General features: G+C 53.6%; 2 protein-coding genes across 2 annotated transcripts in view; one reads left to right on the top strand and one right to left on the bottom strand.

Annotated features, from left to right (window-relative positions):
• The window catches only part of GAD1 (glutamate decarboxylase 1), a 42,190-nt gene extending 31,640 nt beyond the window's left edge, over positions 1-10,550 (bottom strand). The window contains exons 1-3 of the mRNA XM_025460136.3: positions 10,399-10,550; positions 8,874-9,018; positions 5,285-5,347 (exon numbers count right to left, since the gene is read on the bottom strand). Of these exons, the coding sequence (XP_025315921.1) occupies positions 5,285-5,347; positions 8,874-8,955 (145 nt within the window). The 5' untranslated portion in view covers positions 8,956-9,018; positions 10,399-10,550. The remainder of the gene's footprint in view (positions 1-5,284; positions 5,348-8,873; positions 9,019-10,398) is intronic.
• On the top strand, positions 10,131-12,831 carry LOC112668079 (uncharacterized). Its single transcript, XM_049106127.1, has 2 exons — positions 10,131-10,580; positions 11,838-12,831. The coding sequence occupies exons 1-2, from the start codon at positions 10,131-10,133 to the stop codon at positions 12,024-12,026; spliced, it is 639 nt and encodes a 212-aa protein (XP_048962084.1). The 3' UTR covers positions 12,027-12,831.
• The last annotated feature ends 6,696 nt before the right edge of the window (positions 12,832-19,527 follow it).

Here is a 19,527-nt window from a genome sequence, read left to right as displayed (position 1 = left end):
TTCCACTCCAGTAATCAGCCCCAGGATGGGGTTCTAAGGGGAAGGACACAATCCGAGAGGCTGCTGCTGGCACTGGGTATATGGGCTGTGCAACCAGAGGAGGGAGGGGGTGAGGACTGGCTGAGGGAGGGGGAGGCAGGGAGGACCAGCACTGAGGGCTAGGGAAGATGCTTTCCTCGGGCACCAGGTAATGCTAACGGGGTTGAATGTGTCATTTTTCTGACTCAAACCTGAAGAGCAGCTCTCTCCATACCACCTGCTGTCCTTGATAAAGGTATTGGGGAAAGAGCCAAGGAAGCCTAAAACCTTATGTGTGGCGACACTCACTTCTGTAAATACTTACTGAGCACCTATTGTGGAAAAGCACTTTGCCAAACATCGAGGACAGGGGACAGATAAAGGCAAATGAGACAGATCTCCTACCCTCCAGGAACTTAGAGTTTGGCAGATGAGGTGGTGACCAATGTTGTAATAAAGCTAGAAAGCCATCCCAGAGCTCCACAGAGCTGAACCCCGAGCCCAGGGCGGGATACAAGGCACCTCGCCTCTGCCCCTCAGGAGGAGTAGGAATCTCTCCTACCCGAGGTGAGCAGCGCCAACACCGCCAGTGGCAAACAGAGAAGCAGGTTGAGGCAAAAGGGCTAGAGACACCGCCACCTAGGAGCATACTCCTTAGTATCCACACCCCTCCCCTCCGGGGCTCAGGGCCTGCTGACCCCCTCCTTCCCTCAACCTCTCCTCCAGTTCTGCCTCAATCTTAGCCCAACAAGCCACACACTGAAAAGAAAAAGTCTGAAGCTTCTTAGTGACCCCACAGCTGTCTTTGTAGATACCAGAATCCTTGGGGGGTCATGCACATCACAAGACAGGAGTGGAGGAAGGTCCTGGGAGGTTGGAGGAGAGGCAAGTTGACCTGGGGGAAATTCAGCTTTGCTTCCCCAGGACTGCAATTCAGTGGCAAGGGGTGGAGGAAGGAGGGATGCAGGGGGAAGGCTGCAGTGATTGGAATCCTCCCACACGCAGGCACAGGGTCTATTTTTGGAGGGAAGAATAGCAAGGTAGAGTCACCAGGCCTTTTATTGTTGCCAGCATCTTACAAACTTATCCCTAAAGCCCCAAGGACATCAGGACGGGGGTAAGACACTATACCAGAGCTCCACACTGGATGGAAAGGTAGGGGTTGTATCCCTTCCCTCACCTCTCCCTCTACTTTCTGAATTTCCCATACAAACACCACGATTTGAAACCAGGAGCCAGAAGGATGTAGGAGCACCTGCCTCCTGAATTCCAAGACTGCTCCCCTGCTCCTGGAACAGTGAGCTATAGAATTCGCCAGGCTGAACAGACCAAATCCATGTGGCCTAATGGAGATGAGGTCCTGCCAGCTGAACTCCTACTCTCTCCGTCTCTCACCTCTGGTTGCTCGGACTCACTCCTTTGGGAAAGCCTTAAGTCTCTACCTTGAAAGCCCTCAGGGATGCCTTTCTTCTGGGCAGCGGCAGGACCTATGACCTGGATTTAGGCTTTGGAAACCATCTCCAAATCTGATATGGGCATTCCCAGAGGTGTCCTGATAGGATTGAGGGATGGTAATTAAGACACAACTTTAATTCTGCATCTCATCCCTGGACCGCACTTCCTGGAGCACACTAGGAATCAGTATTTGCGATAAATCCTATATTTATCTCTCGAATAGCATACTTACATCATACTATTGTGTTTAAAAGCATTAATTTGCTAATATAAACACCTAACGCATATTGTTATCAGAATAACAATTTCTTGGAAGATATTTGTTTTCTAAAATATTGGCAGTCTCAAAAAAGGTTAAAATGACTGAGGCCTTTCATGGCTCTGAGAGGCTCTGGGAAGAAATGTATGCTTCCCCAAGGATGACCAGGTGGTGGATGACATTGAAGTCAGTGCTTTGACAACTCCCCTGGCTAGCAAGGGGTCCTGGAAGCAGACCGTATTCCCTCTCGCTCTGCATACCACCAGTGAGGACCTAGCTTAAGCAGGAAGTGACCACCGAGCTCAACATTCCCAAGTGGCAAAAAGAAAAGCAGAAGTAAGCCGAAGCTGCACTTGACTTTGGTCAGCTTGTAGCACCCCCTGCTAGCTTTAGGGGCAGAACAGGAGGCAGACCGTGTCATGACTCCTCTGGGCAGTGGGGAGTTCCTGAGGCGGGTTCTTCACTCCTGCCCCTAAACTCAAAGGCCTAGGAGACCCATTGAGTGGGGAGGAGTGTAGAGAACTAGGGAGCACTTGGCCTGAGCGAGTTGCTACCAAATGTGCCTGTGAGCTGTGCATCACAGAAGGGCACATGGGGGGGTGGGGGGGGTGGGGGGGTGGAGGCTGAAGCCCATTCCCCCTGGCTCTTGTTCAGCAAGCTGTAGAATGGAATTGCATCAACCTAGAGGAAGGAAGGAGCTTTCTCCCCTGATTTTTATGGGCTGAAAGTACTTTGCCAAATGTCCACCCCCCAACTTCTTTTTATTTCAAGAGAAGCTAGAAATTCAGAATATTTGAAGTCTTTGTTTAAAAGTTGTATGGCAGCTGGCACAAAATTGAACACACACACACTGCGTGGGCTAAATAAAACTGCTCTCAGGCTGTGTAGCTGGCAGCCAGTTTGGGACCTCTGCACCTCTAAGTGATGGAGGGCCAAGGACACACTGGGAAGTTAGCAGAACTCAGAGCTCCTGCGTCTCCTTCTACTTAAGTCATGCCCCCATGCTTGTAGCTATTCCCACTGGCGGGAATCTAGAACCTTCTCTGCAGCTTTATTTCTTCCCGGCTTCTGGGGAAGGGAGGTAGGAGAGGGGGTGGGAGCTGAATCTAGGCAAGGCACCGAAGATGTTTTGGGGGGTCACCCAGGGCAGTGGATTCGGAGATGGGAAGAGGACAATTAATTCCTCTGCTGCCTTAATGTGAAAGATCAAACTAACCTGGATAGTGTGTCAACAAGGCACCCTCCAGGCTCATGAATGTCAGGGATGAAGGGAGTTGGGGTGTCTGGGAGCAGAGGTGGGGGCGGCGGCTCTGGATTCAGGTTCAAACCAAAGACTGCACTTCGGAAAGCCAGAGTTGGCCCAAAGTATGGAAAATAAATCCGCCTGGTATTCTGTTTCCTTTCAGAATGAAGCCTAATTGTGAGGCCTCCTAACCCGTGGCCTCCAGAGCGTGCATTTTAGCAGAAGGCACTTTCCCCTCAACAGCTTACCAGCCCTTTGCTCCTGTCAAACGGGTGGCGACTTTCCTGAAATTACTGTTGGGGTGTCTGTGTGTGTATAGAAACAGGGAAGAAACTCTCTGAGGATGGTAGCCCCCAAACGTTCAAGAAGTTGACGCATCCTCCGGGATCCCTCTTCGCGGACCCAACGAAGCTCAACTCTCCTGCCCCCTTACCCTTTAGGGACACACCTGGGACGCGTCTGCGGAAGGGAAGGGGCAGTGAGGTCTCTCCTTCCCCTGACTCGGAGAGGGGGCCGCCAGGGGACCCGGCCTGCGGCGCGAGGGATGCGGGGACGAAGGTCGCGGGCCGCGCGGGGGGGGGGGGGGGTCCAGGGCCTCGGGGAAGGCAGCCCTCGGCCCAGGTCTCCCTCACCCTGCACCCTGCGGGCGACCGCGGCGGGGGCCCGGCCGCAGGACAATGCCGGCTGCAGAAGCTGAGCGCGGTGGCCGCCGAAGGGACCCGGCGAGACGGGCCATTAAGCCGGGGCTGGCGGCGGGGGGAGCGGGCTATTCATAGAACAAAGCTCGGCGGCCGCAGCTGCCCCCCCGCCCCGAAGCCGCCGCGACCCCGGCCTGGTCCCCGCGTGCTGGGGCGAGGGCCAGAGCCGGGGCCGCCCCCGGCAGGGCTGGGCTTCCCCGGGAGCCTGCGGGGCCCAGGACTGGCGCAACGCTCCGCGCCGTGAATGCCGCCTCCCGGGTCAAGGGGACGGAGCCCCAGAAACGCAGGGAGGGCGCCTCGCGGCCAAGCGGGGAAGGGCCGATGGCTCCCGGCAGCCGCTAATACCCGCGGTCTGCTCCTGCCCCAGCTGCCGCCGGCCTCGGGCCCCGCACGCACAGGAGCGCGGAGCGCAGGCCCAGGGGACGCGCGGGGGCCGGGAGGGCGCGCGGGGGCCGGAGGGCGCAGGGGCCGGGAGGGCGCGCGGGGGCCGGGAGGGCGCGCGGGGGCCTGGGGAAGGCGCGCGGGGACCCGGGGAGGGCGCGCGGGGACCCGGGGAGGGCGTGCCCCGCGGCCGCCCCGCCGCTATCTCCCGCGCGCAGCCGCTGACGGATGGCTCTTTAATAAGCCCCTCGTTAATCTTCCCCCGCCCCTGCACCCCCTGCCCGGGGACGACCGTATTTTCTGGTCCGATAAGACTAGAGATTTTAGACGGTGAAATGTAGCAAGGAAAGCAGGTCCTCATTGTTCAGCCGGAGCCACTCAGCTGTGTCCCTTCGAACAAATCTCCTTTTTTCCTTAGAAAAAATGACATCCCTTGGGCGTTTTCATTTCAGACCCTCATGTCTCCGGAGAACGGTTCATTCTCCTCTCCAGCTCCCGGATCTATTTTTCTTCCTCACTGGCAAATCGTGCCCGACACCCCCTTTCTGCTCCTGCGGCCCCACGCCTCCGCCCGCCCCCTCATCCTTCCCTCTCTTTCAAGGGCAAGCTCGGCAATCGCCCCGGCCTGCGCCGCCCGCACCTCCCCCAGGCAGGCCACCGAGGGCTCCGGGCAAAGCCTGAACAACGACATCGGAATCCGTTGTGACGCCTCGGGGGCAAATTCTCCCGCTGGGGCGGCCACTTTCAACGTACGCCGGCTGGGGGTAAGGGGGGACGGCGACGTGCCAGCCTCCGCCTCAGGCGCAAACCGTGCCTAAGGCCTGCTCTCCAGGAAAGCCAGACCCGCTCACCTTTGGTACCAGACCTTCCCCCACGCAGGTGGAGAGCTCGCTTAGGATCCCCCGGCCCACGCGGGGCGGGAAAAGCGAGGCTGCCGCGAGGGGGCGCTGTGCTTGCGCTCTCGCACCTGGAGCGGGGAGGCTCCGCGGTCTCTGGGTGGTACCCCGACTCCAGCAGAAAAGGTGCCCCCCCACCCCGGCCGGGTCAAGGGGAGGCAGAGGAGGGTTAAGACTTGTAGAAGGACGTCTCGCCAGGCGGCGGGGCTGTAGGGAATGTAGAAAACCAAACCCAAGAGCCGGGATCTCCTTCCGCGCACCCCACTCTCTTGCGCCCCCAAAGCCCTGGAGCGCTGCGCCGCCCTGCTGGGCCCCAGCGGGCCTTTCCACTCACCGCAGATCTTGAGACCCAGTTTTCTCGTGCATCCATGGGCCACGCCGCACCAGGTGTCATACGCTAAAAAGCAAAAGAGGTGCGATCAGTGAGCTGCGGAGCCTGGTGGGACCAGGGGGAGGGAGGGCAAAGGTATTCTGGGGAGGAGGAGGCAGGTGTTTCGCCAGAGCGCCTCAATAAAGACTCCTTCCTGGAGGCACCTGGGTGGCTCAGGGGTTGAGCCTCTGCCTTTGGCTTAGGTCATGATCCCAGGGTCCTGGGATCGAGTCCCGCATCAGGCTCCCCACGAGGAGCCTGCTTCTCCCTCTACGTCTCTGTGTCGCTCGTGAATAAGTAAATAAAATCTTAAAAAAAAAAAGAAACCTCTCCTTCCTGAAAGGAGCAAGAAGCTAGATCCGTTGCCCAATGGGCAGACAGACTCGTGCCCTTCGAGTGCCCGTGACACTCCCTTCCTGCTCCCGCTTTCAGGTGCAGAATGGTGTCACTGGAAGCCGGAGCACCCCCGCGGCCCGCCAGCCTTGCAAGCAGCCGGCGCGGAGCGGCGGAGCCGGGGAGGCGACATCCGAGTGGGGCAGGGCCCACCCCACGTGCAAAAGACCGGGCCAGAGCTCTCGAGTTACCCCGCACCCACCCGCCAGGCCCTGTCGCGCGGTCTCCGCCCTGCAGACTCGAAGGGCGACCACGGCAGCCCGGAAAGGGAACACAGAGGCATCTGGGACCAATACGTCTCATAATTTCTTGGCGGGTCTCCAGCCGAGTGGCAGCTTAAAATAAACTGGCATGAAATGGGGTCGCGGAAGAGTTCAGGAATTAATTGGGTGAAAAATAGTATTTGACTAGATGATCCGGCTCGCATGGCTGCTCTTCAGGCGGACCCAGAGTCGGGGAAACAATGGTACGCCTCGCGTCCTCATCCCGGACCCCTCTTCGCAGCGCCCCTCATTAACCCTTCCCTCGGGGGTCCGGGGTCTGGAGCAGGCGAAGGCAATCAGGCGCCCTTCCTGGGCCCCAGTGGCAGACCCGGGCGCTGCGTTGTGCTTTCCTGGCCGCCACGCCAGGCTGATCTCAAAGTCCTCAGGGCCTCTCCTGCCCTCGGGTCCGGCCTCCAGGAGGAGCGCGGGCGGGGCGGGGCGGGCCCCGCGAGCAATTCCCTTCGCATCTCCCGAAGCGAGGGGCTCCCAATCCCTCCCATCCCCCGCCGCGCCCCGTCCGAGCTTTCCGCCGCGCGCGAATGTTGGCGGCGATAAGGAGAGTGACATCCATTAAACCCGAGGCACAACGGAGCCCCAGCGGGGAGACGACACAGACCGACGTCAGGGAGACAGCAGGTCACAGATGGAGTTCCTGCCACCGACAGGAAATCGGTGCGAAAGCAAATCCCTTAGACTAATACCTGGCGGGTAAAGAGCTATTTCCACTCCATAAAGTGCTTTCGCTTTAAACGCCATCCTCGGAGCCACCCTCTGAAACAAGAAGGGTGTTAACCTACGCCTCGTTGTACAAATAGAAACCTTGAGGCTCAGGGAGGTTAAGCGAATCTTCCAAGGCTACGCAGCTGGGGCTTTGGCCTTCAGACCCAAGGCACCGCCTTCCAGAGTTGGGGGTTGCGGGAATAGCCCGACGGAGAGATGGGGAGAAGTGAGGGATCCCCTTTGGGGTAGCCAAGGTCCAGAAGGCCGAGGGGCGAAGGGCAGGGAGCAGGGGTCGCGGGAACAAGGGGAGGAGCAAGGCGGTGCGGACGGAGCAGGGCCGCGTCCCGGGAGACCCGGGCGGGCCAGGGTGCGTCTGCAAGGGCGGGCGAGCGGGTGGAGGGCCCGGCGGGCGCCTGCAGCCTCCATGCCCAGGCCGCAGCTGGGCTGCCGGGGGCGGCCGAGGGCGTCCTCAGCGCGGGTGCCGCGCGCTCTTCCCAGGCAGGGCCCTCGACCGTCGTCCCTCGGCCTCGGGGGCGCGCCAGGCCATGTGCTCGGCCCCGAGGTTGGGCAGATGCGCTCCACTGCGGGCTGCCCACGGCAGGTAAGGTTAACCCCGGTGGGGTGGGGTGGGGTGGGGTGGGGGTGGGAAGGGGGCAGGACTCTGGGGTGGGGGAACACAGTGGCCGCCTGGCCCTGTCCGGCAGCAAAAAAGGGGGGCAGAGAATGTGGAGAGGTCTGGGGAGGAAATCCATCAAGGCCAGAGCAACAGACAAAGGCTCCGGGCCTCGGCCTCCCGGCCTGATCGGGCCGCTCGGCCGCCCGTGCCCGGCTCACGTGCCACCGGGGCTGGCGGCTCTCCCGAGCCCCTTTGTTGTGTGGGTTATCGCAGCTCGCCTGGGGGGCAGGGAGCCCGAGCGGGGAAGGCAACCGCGTCGCACCCTCAGGACTTCAGCCAAGGCCTCCGCCCCGGGAGCCGGCGGTAGCCCGAGGGTTTGGACAGGGGGCTTGCGGGATAACATTCCCGTTTCCGTGGATGGGAACAATTGCCATTTTTTTTTCAAGCTTATGGAAAGTGCCATAAAATCATAGCGAGGAGGCTTCCTAACCACACTGCCATTCCTAAGCCCTTCTTATGTGGAAATTCTGGGGCTGTCACCACTGGAGCTGATAGACTGGGGGAGGGGGCGCTCATTTCAATCCAAATTGGAAAAAAAGAATAGCAATTCCCTCATCGCCAGTCTTCTACGGAAAGGTAGGAAATAAATCTGAATTAAAGACAGATTCCGGAAACGGGCTGAGGAACACACTGAGCCAGAGATGGGGAAGCATAAAGCCCTCTTCCCCCCTTTTATTTGGTTCCCCTTTTCTTCTCTTCTGCTGACCTGTCAATTGCTGACAGATCTCCTGCCCTGGAGAAAAGAGAAGGGTGCCCTCTCTTCTCGCCCTGGCAAAGCTTCTGGCCCTTCCTGGTTCCCCACTTCTCTCCACTCAGGTTGCTGCCCGCTCCCGTTTCTCTTTTTCTTTTTTCCCCCCTTTTTTCTTTCTTTCTTTTTTTGTGTGTCTGAGATGTAATTGTCTAAAATGTCGAGGCTCAGCCTCAAACCATTTTATGCACCTTTCACGCCCCTGGCTTCTCCCTCACTCGTCAATAGCTCGACGCAAATTTGGAGCAATTAGGGACCTCGAGTTTTCTAAAAGCTGCAATTAACGTCGAAATTTCCGCTGATTATAGACTTGGAGCACAGCGCAGGGGGAGAGGAGGAGGAGGGGGGGGTCGGGTCTCGGCTCACCGAGAGCTGGAGACAGAAAACTCTCCATTCCCGCCGAGACCACAGTCCCCCCACACCGTCCTCTGCCCTGACCCCCGTCGTCCCACAAAGCAGAGAAACCACACACAGCAAAACAACACTCGCCGCCCGTCCCTCCCCCGAAGCGAAGCCCCCAGCGGTCGCGGCTGCTGGAACCTTGCGCGGTTCCCATCTCCTGCGCCCCAGAATCGCCCGGCGTTCCCGGCAGCCAAACGACCTCTGGCCGCGACCCAGGTCAGGGCCCCACTGCTTTCCAGCCTCCATCGTCTGCGCGCTCCCCCTTCCCTTGCCGCCGGCGCAGCCTCCTCACGTCCCAGCGCCCCCATCTTCCCCGCAGTCCATCTGCTAGGAAACTGGGGCAGAACCTACTTGTGGGGCGCAGGTTGGCAGTATTGGGGTCCGCTCCCGCATTCGAGGAGGTTGCGGACGAAGAAGGGGTCGAAGACGCCATCAGCTCGGTCGTCCCGGGGCCTCTGCTGTCCGGGGTCCTCGGCCAGTCGGGCGCAGGGACGCGCTGCAAAGAGAAGCGAGAGCAGTGCGGGGAGGGCTTCCGGGGTCCGGGCGGCCGGGGGGCGCGGACGCTCCCCTAGAAGTCTGGGCTCGGGACAGGGAGGCGGGAGGAAGGGCACCTAACGGGCCGAGTCGGGGTGCGCCGAGGGGAGGAGGGGACGTGCGCGCAAGCTCTGGGACTCCGGCGCGGGCAACGTCGCCCCGGGCTGCTCTCCAGTGTGGCGGCGGAGCGGGGTGACCTGGAGCGCAGCGCAGAGACGAGGGGAGCCCAAGGCCAGTCCGGGCCGCGGGGGCGCGGGGGGACAGGGCCAGGAGGGCCGGGGAGGCTCGGCGCGCGATTTCCCGGCCGAGCCACGACAAGCCCCATTGGGCTCCGGCAGCGGGAGGGCGGGCAGGCGGGGGGAGCGCGCACGGGGCGGGCACGTCTGGTTCGGTGTCTGGTTCCCGTTGTTGTGTCTGGCTAATTCCCTGGAAAGAAGGAGGCTAACTGCTCCGAGGACGGGGGACTTTGGCGAGACAAGGGGAGAGGAAAAGAGGGTCTGTATCTTGGCGTGCTCTCTCGGACTTGGTCGGGGAAGAAGTACAGTCACCTTGCACTCCAGACAGCCGGAAAGCAGCGGGTCGGAGCCACGTCTCCCCCTTGTCCCACCCCGCTTTGCGCCATCTGGAAGCCCAAGGACGAGGCTCGGTCCGGCTTTCCGTGCGCCCTCTCCACCCAACTGTCTGAGGTCCCCGGATTTTTCGCTGTACGAAGCCGAAGAGGTGGAGCGAGGCGAGCAAGGGGAACGTGCCCGGGGAGACGACCTCGCCCTCTGCGCGCGGGAGGCGGCCGACTGGGACCCGTGCGCGACCGCCCCGTACTGCGCTCGGCGCTGGCGCGGTGCTGCCCGAGGCCCCGGGACGGAGCCCGGGCCAGGCTGGGGAGACCCGAGACCCCGCAGAGTAACAGCCGCTCGCCCCCGCCTGCACGCGCACCCCGGCGTCCCCCGCCGGCCCCGGGCGCGCACTCTAACGGCCACGCAGGTTGCAACCGGGGACCGCAGCTTCGGGGGGAAGTAACAGGTTACCGCTCGCAGCGCGCCTCTGGCTGCTGCCGCCCAGGAGCCCTTTGGGGAGATGGGCGCTCAGAGCCGGGAAGCGATGAGGAAAATCCTCTCTCCTCTTGGGCGCGGGCGTCAGCCCCGGAGCATCCGCGGGCGTGAATGTCGCTGGTGGGGACGGGATGAGCGCGAGGGCGGGGGGCGCCGCGCCGCGGGACGCGTTCTGCCGGGGAGGGTCGGTGGCGGTCGCGGGGCGTGGGGGGTTGGCCTAGAGACCGGGAGAAGAGGCCGCGCTGGACCGCTGAAGCCGGCGCCGGGGAGTCGGGGCGGCCGCGCTTACCCACCTGGGCTGGGCGACCGCCGCCGGGCGCTCCCGCCGCTCCTCTGCGCAGCGCGCCGCGATCCGCTCCCCGGGCCCGCCGCCGGCGTGCTGCCCCGGCGTCGCCTCCAGCTGCCGCCCCGCTCCCGCCAGCACCGTCCCGCACGCGAGCGCCGGGAGCAGAAGAGCTGTCGGGAGAGGCAGCTGGTAGGCTTCGGGGGAGGCGGGGGCGGAGTGGGGAGGCGGGGACGGCTCGGCGGGGGGATCACGCGGCCGCCGCTCGCGGGGGCAGCTCGTCGGCGGGGCGCGGGGCCCCTTTGCAGGTGCCTGCTGGCCTCGGGGGCTCGGAAGGCCGATTATAGATCCCGATCACGGTTTGGGGCCCGGAAAGAACAGGCCCTGTGAGTAATCCAGAACGTACCCGGCTGGCTCTGTTTTCTCAAAGAGGGTGTCTGTCGGGTGAGACCAGGGGAAAGAGTTGTGCTTCCTCTTCCTCCCTCTCCACCTTCCCCTGCCCCTCCCGTATCTTCGAGAAGACTAGAGCAGCGGCTTTGGCTCGATTTCTTTCCTCGAGGTTCCCCTAGATCTGCGACCCCACGACTCTTTGATGAGTGAAAGCGAGCTCTGGCGTTGGGTCCTCGCTGGCTCTCTCTACTGAGCCGGGACGGCCGTCAGAGCAAAGGGAGCAGAGATGGGGGGGGGGGGGACACTCAGACCCCGCAGGAGACCTCCTCTCCCTTCATTTCAGTTTCTTCCTCCAGCTGGGAGCCTCCCCTAAAGTACTTTCCCCGGGTCCCGCTACCCGGTGCCACCCGCAGAGCAGAGGTCCCGGCTCCCGCCCTCTGTGCACTCACTCCCTGCCGGCCTGCCAGCTCTGGCCTCCGCGGTAATGGGGGAAGAAGTCCTCCTGATGGATCACAGCTGAAGGTTAATGACACGCACGAGCGCTGCTCCACACAAACGGGGAAACCCGAGCGCAGAGGTGGCCCCAGAGGGCGGGGGTGGGGGCGGGGGTACGGGTGGGGGGGATGGGCCGCGGACCGTCCCTCCCTGCCCTGCCCACTCTCCCCCACCCCCTACAATTTTGCGCTCTTAAAGGATTCTCCCTTTGCATTATTTAAGCATATTTAATGAATTGCCACTTTCGGAAAAGCCCCTCACAATAGGAAGGCGTCCACGGAGATTTCCACCAGGGGGCGCCAGGCGCCCAGAGACCGCGAGGCCCTGCGCGAGCCGGGTCCCTGCTCCCCGCGGGATCGAACACCTGGAAGGGCTCTCCGAGCTGTTACTCTCCTGCCTGTTCAAGCCTTCCCTCAGCCACCCCCGTCGCTCCTGTATCTTCTTCGCTTTCCTCTACCCCAGTTTCTTTTTCTTTAGGGCAAAAAAAGTTGATCTGTGTGTGTGTGTGTGTGTGTGTGTCTGGGTGACACCGTGTGACCAGTGATTCCTGTATTCATTTCACAGGGATTTTCCCCCCTGTTGCGGTGCAGCAGGCAGGGGTTATTTATGGACACGTCTGCGGCCTTGCTGGTCCAACGAAGCCCGTACCTTCTCTCTGAGTGTCTTATCTCCTTTCACCACGACCCTGTGGGGATGCAGAAAATCTTACCAATCACCGAAAATTCCATAATAACATCGAACATTCCACCCTGAGAAGATGTGGCCCCATCAGTAAGAGGGATCGCACTCTGAGGTTTGAAATAACCGCGTTGCCCTTGATACCAAAGAAAATACTGTCGTCCTCTCTCCACCTTACGATAAAAGCTCGGGCACTTTGTTAAGGACACAAAAGCATCCTGAACGGCAGCTCTGGGCGCCAGAGCTCCAGGCTGGGCAAGGTGGGCGTGCCCACTCCGCGAAGGAAACATCCCTTCAAAAACCTGGCTTCCCAACGCTTGAAATGTGCAGTTTACTCTGGAATGAGGCTCGGAATTCCACCCACACCCCCCCTCGAGCTTCCCTTAAAGAGATGGTTGCACCAATCAGAGAGCCCAGTGAGGATGCTAAATCATGGAAGACGGGAGGAGCAAGGAGACTGGCGGGAGGAGGCAGCAAATCCCCGATGCCCCTCAGGGTCGTCGTCCCCGAAAGATGCCCGCTCGCCCTGAACCCTCGACCCTCTCCCGAGCCCTGAGATTCTTCGGAAAGGAAGACTCGTTTTACTTTCACCTGTGGCTCAAGACTGATAAATTTCCAGCCACTCCCTCTTCTGACCCCAGTGTCCCAAAACGTTCACCTCTGACATTTTTGGCCAAGAAAATGATCCCGTTGGAAAAAGATATCTCCAAAAAGCAGGTATCACAAATTAAAGTTGAGTCCGTCCAACTGCAAGGACATTTCCGCCCCGCCCCCCCAACCCTTTCTCCTTTATGGAAGGGGAGGGAATGAAGTCTTGTCCTTAATTTAAAAATGTTTAAATATTAGTAATTAAGTGATTAAATGAATATTTATTAACCACTTACTATGTGACAGGCGCTGTTCTCAGGGAGTTTTACACTGTCCCAGCCTCTTATATTATCCCTGCACTCGCGGAGTTGACATTCCAGACAGGCAGGGACTTGGGGACTTATGGTTTTGGTTTAATTTCCACTTATCTCCCATTCTAAGCCAGACTCTTGGGCTCAGCGAGATGTTAAGGAGCTAAGGGCCTGGAATTACAGCCAGTTCCCACGCACGAAGTTGGGAGACGCGGCACAGCTCCTTCAGGACCAAGGACAGCGCCCGCCCTTCGGTCCCTTAGGCCTCCCTGTAGCGCGCTTCAGTCCCCAGTTCCCGGCCACCCCGCCCGCCCCACGCACCCTGCCCGCCTCCCTCCCTGCTGTGACTGCTGTGTTTTTCCCCCGTGAGAGTGGGGTTGGGGGAATAGAGTATTTCGTTCTCTCCCTCTCAGTAAGGATTTGTCGTGAGGGTGGTTGTGGTTGTCTTTTGGCTCTTTAGAACATTTGGAATCCATATTTTTGTGTGTTTTTCGCTATTCTTTTTATCTTTTATTACTCCCGGGGTGGTGGTGTGGGAGCTGCTTTGGACAATGGGGGCGGAAAATGGATATCCTCTACGGGGACTCGAACCGGTGGTCAGGGGTGGTCCGGAAGGGAGTGGCGTCCGCCCAGCTGTTTCGTTTGCATTTGATGTAAGGTTTAGGGCTTTGAAGAAATGGGAACCCGGCGCCCAGAGGCGGAAGGAGTGGGCGAGCGCGAGCCCTCCGGGCTCCCCCGGGTGTTAGGGGTTTCCAAGCCTGCAGCCCCCGCTACTCGATCCTGTCCACCCAGGACAACCTTCCTTTAGGTCAGCGACGGCTGGGACTTGGGAACACGACCCTCCGCCCACAATGCCCTTTCCCAGGGATGTTTAAAGATATTCCAATCGGATTTCGAGCCGAGCCTTTCAGCAAAAGAAAAAAGGGAACGGGTGGGAGGAGACTAAGGCGTGGAAGGGGCCCCAAAACAGGCTGCGGGGGGGATTTTTTATGCGTAAAATATGGTCCACGTCAAGATGAGTAAATAAGAAATGTCAATCTTTTTTTTTCTCTCTCTCTTCTTTTGACGCATTTAGCATTTTTAGCTTCCAGGAAAGGTAATTTGGAGCCACTGTGTTGGTTCATGTCAGCTGGCTCTTTAAGGTCTATTTTAAGTATCTAATTTATGACCAAAAAAGAGGGGGGGAAACGGCAGGGCTCACCGTTTAAACGTCTGTCTCCTGAGACAGGGCTGTGGGAAGCGTTGTTAACCTTACGCTCGGCTTTTCTTAAGTAGAAGCTCAAGCCTATTCGGTGTGTTTGTGTACTTTAAAGATAGTTCCTAAATCATTCTGGACTTTCTTTGGGGACCATCGCTTAGAGGACCCCTACCTCAGCAGACCCCACCTCTCACTCCTGAGAGGCAGGAAAGGGTTAAAAGGGTGGCGAGGAAGGCAGAATTTCAGCCAGAACCCTGGAAGGGACTCCGGAAATTAGAATCTCTCCTCCTAACGAAGAGAGCTGAGTTCCTCAGATAATCATCAAATGGTCCCTTCCTGCTTGGTATTCGAAAGATGAAAATATTCTAATATTAAAGAAATTAATCAAGGAGGACAGAGTGATTTGTATCTGGGCAAATCTTGTGTTAATCTTAAACTCCATTCCGGCTATTCCAAACCCGGGGACAGAGGGACCAGCAGGTGGCGATAGATTACAATATCTGAGAGGAAACAACAACCCTCTCCACAGGAGAGCAGTTCTTCAAGGAAAACTGCAGGCCCTTCCCCGTTCACAGTCATACCCTGCCATATTTCACAAAGCAGGGCTGCTTAAAATGCTGAGAGATGCTGCTGGAAGTGGCCTGAGACACCCAGGGTCTCTGTCCCTTTGGTGAAAGAGGAGGGGATGTGAATAGCCATTGCTTTCCCACAGAGCTTTACCCCCAAGGTAGCCTTAGGAAAGGAACTCTGATATTAGGCAAGGTATTTCCCTGCAAAAGTGGAGACCAAGGAAATAACAGATCTGAATAGAAATTCTGACGGAGAGCTTTTAAGATATATCTATGTTTTCTGGTCTTCTCTTAACAAAAACTAAGGCAAAATCAGCCTTTTCCCAAAAGAGTGGGATGCAAGAAAGTTGGTTTCCCCACATGAGATGCTTTGGTGAACTGTTATGGAATGGGAGAGTGGCAAGAATAATATTTTAACCATTTCTTTCAGTGTAAAAGCCTTTAACTGTTTAAAATAACAGGTAGTTAGCCTTTGTTTTTAGATGTAGGTGACTATTGCTTATGAGAAGGTTCTAGAAGGTTCTGACTCCGTGATGAATCTGAGGACTTAAACTTCTGTTTAAGATTGAGTTCCTTCCCAGTTACTCAGGGAAGAAAACTGGAAATTTAATGGAATTCATCTGACCTGCTGTAGCTCAATCCCTTTTATGTCAAAAACTTACATGTAAGAAACACAGCCAATGTACTTACAGAATGTGAGCCAAGGTTCTCGCCTGTAACATCTGCAAATCAGTACCATGCGTTTCTCCAAGAAGTTAGTCACCTGGAGCTCATTCTTTCTATCTTACTCTCAGTTCCAAGCCTGAGGTCCTGTTTTCTTTGCCTTTGGGTAAGTCAAGGACCCTTTAGATATGCACAACCTGAAATCTCAAACAATCCCTAAATATGTAAGTTAAATGATAATATCTTCTCACTGGGGCTATTATCTCAACTTCAAAGTCAGGGAAAGCCACAGAGAAGCACTGAAGCAGCTGAATAGACAATATATTCCTAAAATCTTCAGGTGGCCATCTGAAAGGTGCCTAGCAACTGAAGAAGAAGTGTGTGGAGTCATTTTTTTTTTCTTGTTATATCTGGATTCAGATGAATTGAAAAGAAAATGTAGAGAAGGAAGAAATAAGTCTCATAAAGTCAGAGCCATCTACAGGATCTCAACTAGCCTATGAACGAACAGCCAGTTACACTAGTATTTAAGCCATTGCTTTAACAAGTTGTAAAAAGTCTCAATTTGGCAAGTTTTACTTTGAGACAACTTTCTCAAAGTATTCTTGTAATTCTGTTTAGTACATGATTTTTAACACTTTTCTTCTTATTTCATTGGTGGGTTACAAACTAAGAGAAGGTGATTTTAGGATAATGATGCTGCCTATTGATTTGTGTATTCTGACCCAACTTTGGTTGAGTTCTTCTGATGCCAATAGGAAGAAACTGAATTTGGTGCCTGTTATGACGAGGAAGAGATTTTCCTCCTAACACACTATCTAGTGGTAGACAGGAAACTGTGGAATCTATCATCTTTACAGAGTGATCATTTTCAAATAATCTTTTTTTATGGAAAGACATTTAAAATAACTTATTAGAGATGAAGATACAGTTTAGGGACCTGAGAGCATGAAACACACCAAAAACCTTCATTCCAGAGTAGAAGAGGAGGCAAGTTAAAGTATTAAAAAAGTAGGAAAGGAGCTCATGAAAGTTAACGAACTATTTGTTGGGGAGAAATAATTTACTGTGCTCTTCAAGATCCTTCTAGCTGAAGAAAGAATCAAATTGACATTAGACAGATTAACAGGAAAAATTAAATTTCATTTTGTGGATTTCAGGAAATCCACACAGACATGAAATTCCAAAGATAGGCAGGCCAAATCAGGAAAATATATCATACTGAATTAAAGAGAAGAGATTAGGAGTCTGGGACCTCAAAGGGAAGGAATGCAATTTACAGGAAGATGAACAATGTTTACCAGCAAATGTTTGCTGAGCCACTCAGGAACAACAGGACATAGAGGATTTGATCAAATAGGCTTTGTTAGGTTTCTCCTTGTCTACCACACCTAGTTCATATTATACTGTAGTTATGTATGGTGATAGCTCTCTTCTTGGAGTGGGTCCTTTATCTAAATTCTTTTTAGGCAGTTGATAAGGAGGTAAAGAGCTTTTTCTGAATCTGCTGGGGGGGGGGTGGGGGTTTATTGCCTTTTATAACTCAAAAGAATCTTTCTGCCAAAGTGGCCCATCTTTGAGTGGCCTGCTCTTGGCCCCTATAATTAAAAATATATTTGTACAGTTATTCAGCAATAGGAGCTACACAATAAATTCTAAGAAAATAGGGACTGGGCCGGTGGCTATTGGTGATAGATTACAATTATTGCTACTTAAATGGTCCAATTAAGTATAAGGGTAAGCAAGTTTGTGAATATACTAACTGTTCTATGAAGATCAGCAAGTTTCTATATTAGATGACTTTTATTTTCTGAACATAATGATCTATTTACTTATCAGTATTTATCCTCATTAGAAGCTTCTAGCATACTAAGATACTAAGGCCTGCTAAAATGATTCATTCACATACATAGGGACTCCACAAATATTGATCTCTTTGTTTCTTTTTTGCCCTGTGTTAACTTTTCTGTATCTCAGAAAGTATATGACTCTATAATGAAAAGAAATGAAATAACCTCATCACCCAATACAACCATGGTCAAACTTTTTACTTTATTTTTTTTCAGATTTCCACTCCCCACTCATGTATAGACTCAATTAAAAAGTTTTTAGTATTGGACAGATACTTGATACAGTTTTTAGTATTGGACAGACACAGTTCATAGCAACATTATTCACAATAGCCAAAAAATGGACCCAACCCTAGTGTCTATCAATGGATGAATGGATAAACAAAATGTGATATATATATATATATATATATATATACACATTGGAATATTATTTAGCTATAACAAGGCATGAAGCACTGATACATACTATGATGCTAATGAATACTGAAGACATTATGCTAAGTGAAATAAGTCAGTCACAAACAGATAAATATTGTAAGATTCCACTTACATATGATACCTAGAATAGTTAAATCCTATTTATAGAAAGTGGAACCAATGGTTTCCAGGGGCTGAAGAAAGGGGGATTAGAAGTTATTGTTTATTGCATATAGAATTTCAGTCTGAGAAAATGAAAAAGTTCTTGAGAGGGGTCGTGGTGATGTTATCGCAACAATATGCAAATACTAAATGCTATTGAACTATACACTTAACAATGGTTCAAATGGTTAAATGTATGTTATGAATATTTTACCACAATAAAAAAGTGATGCATGCCCACACCAAAAAAAGAGGATAAATAAAAAGTATAAATTAAAAAAAAAAAAAACTCTTCTCACCTACCTCCCCACCTCAGTTGCACAATCCAGGGATAACTATAAAAAATCAGTTTCATGCAGGCATACCTTGGAGATAATGAGGGTTCTGTTCCAGACCACTGAAATACAGCAAATATCACAATAAAGCAAGTCAAATGAAGTTTTTGGCTCCCAAGTACATATAAAAGTTATGATAGTGTAGTCTATTAAGTGTTGGCATTATGTCTAAAAAATCTAAGGTACATACCTTAAAAATACTTTGTTAAAAAATACTAACCATCATCTGAGCTTTCAGTGAATTATAATCTTTTTACTGGTGGAGGTTCCTGCCTAGATATTGATCCCTGGTAACTAATCAGGTTGTGGTTGGTGAAAGTTGAAGTGACTGGCAATTTCTTAAAATAAAACAATGAACTTTGCCGCCTTGATTCACTTTCCTTTCATGAATGACTTAATCCCCATCATGAATGACTTCTCTGTAGCGTGCAGTGCTATTCAATAGCATTTTACCCAAAGTAGAACTTCTTTCAAAATTGGAGTCAATCTCCCAAGCCCTGCCACTGCTTTATCAACTAAGTTTATGTAATATTCTAGATCTTTGTCATTTCAACAATCTTTATAGCATCTTCACCAGAAATAGATTCCATCTCAACAGATCCCTTTCTTTGTTCATAAATAAGAAGCAACGCTTCAGAGGTGCCTGGGTGCCTCAGTTGGTTAAGCATCTGGCTTCAGCTCAGGCAGGGTCCTGGGATTGAGCCCTGTGTCAGGCTCTCTGCTCAATGGGGAGTCTGCTTCTCCCTCTCCTTCTAGCCCTCCTCTCTGCTTCTGCTCTCAATCTCTCTCTCTCAAATAAAGAAGTAAATAAATAATCTTTAGGAAAAAAAAGAAGCAGCAACCCCTCATTTGTTCAAGTTTTATCATGAAATTGCAGCAATACAGTCATATTTTCAGGCTTCACTTCTAGTTCTTTTGCTATTTCCACCACATACGCAATTACTTTCTCTACTGAGTTGTTGGGTTGGAATGAGGGTTGGAATCTACTCCTTCCAAACTGTTGTTAATGTTGATATTTTTACTTCTTCTCATGAATCGCACATGTTCTTAATGACATCTACAATGGTGGATCCTTTCCAGAAGGTTTTCAATTTACTTTGTCCAGATCCATCAGAGAAATCACTATCAATGACAACTGTAGTCTTACAAAATGTATTTCTTATACAATAAGATTTGAAAGTTAAAGTTCCTTTGATCCTTAGGCTGCAAAATGTATGTGTTAGTAGGCAGGAAAACAACATTAATCTCATTATACATCTCCGTCAGAGCTCTTGGGTAACCAGGTACATTGTCACTGAGCAGTAATATTTTGAAAGAATTTTTTTTCTGAGCAGTAGGTTCAACAGTGGGCTTAAAATATTCAGTAAACCATATTGTAAGCAGATGTGCAGTCATTCAGGATTTGTTTTTCCATTTATAGAGCATAGGCAGAGTGGATTTGGTATAATTTTTGAAGACCCTTATTTTTTTCAAGATTTAA

This window comes from Canis lupus, chromosome 36 (assembly GCF_003254725.2).
Source record: "Canis lupus dingo isolate Sandy chromosome 36, ASM325472v2, whole genome shotgun sequence".
NCBI lineage: Eukaryota > Metazoa > Chordata > Mammalia > Carnivora > Canidae > Canis > Canis lupus.
The sequence above is the reverse complement of the archived record's forward strand: the minus strand, read 5'-3'. Positions and strand labels throughout refer to the sequence as shown.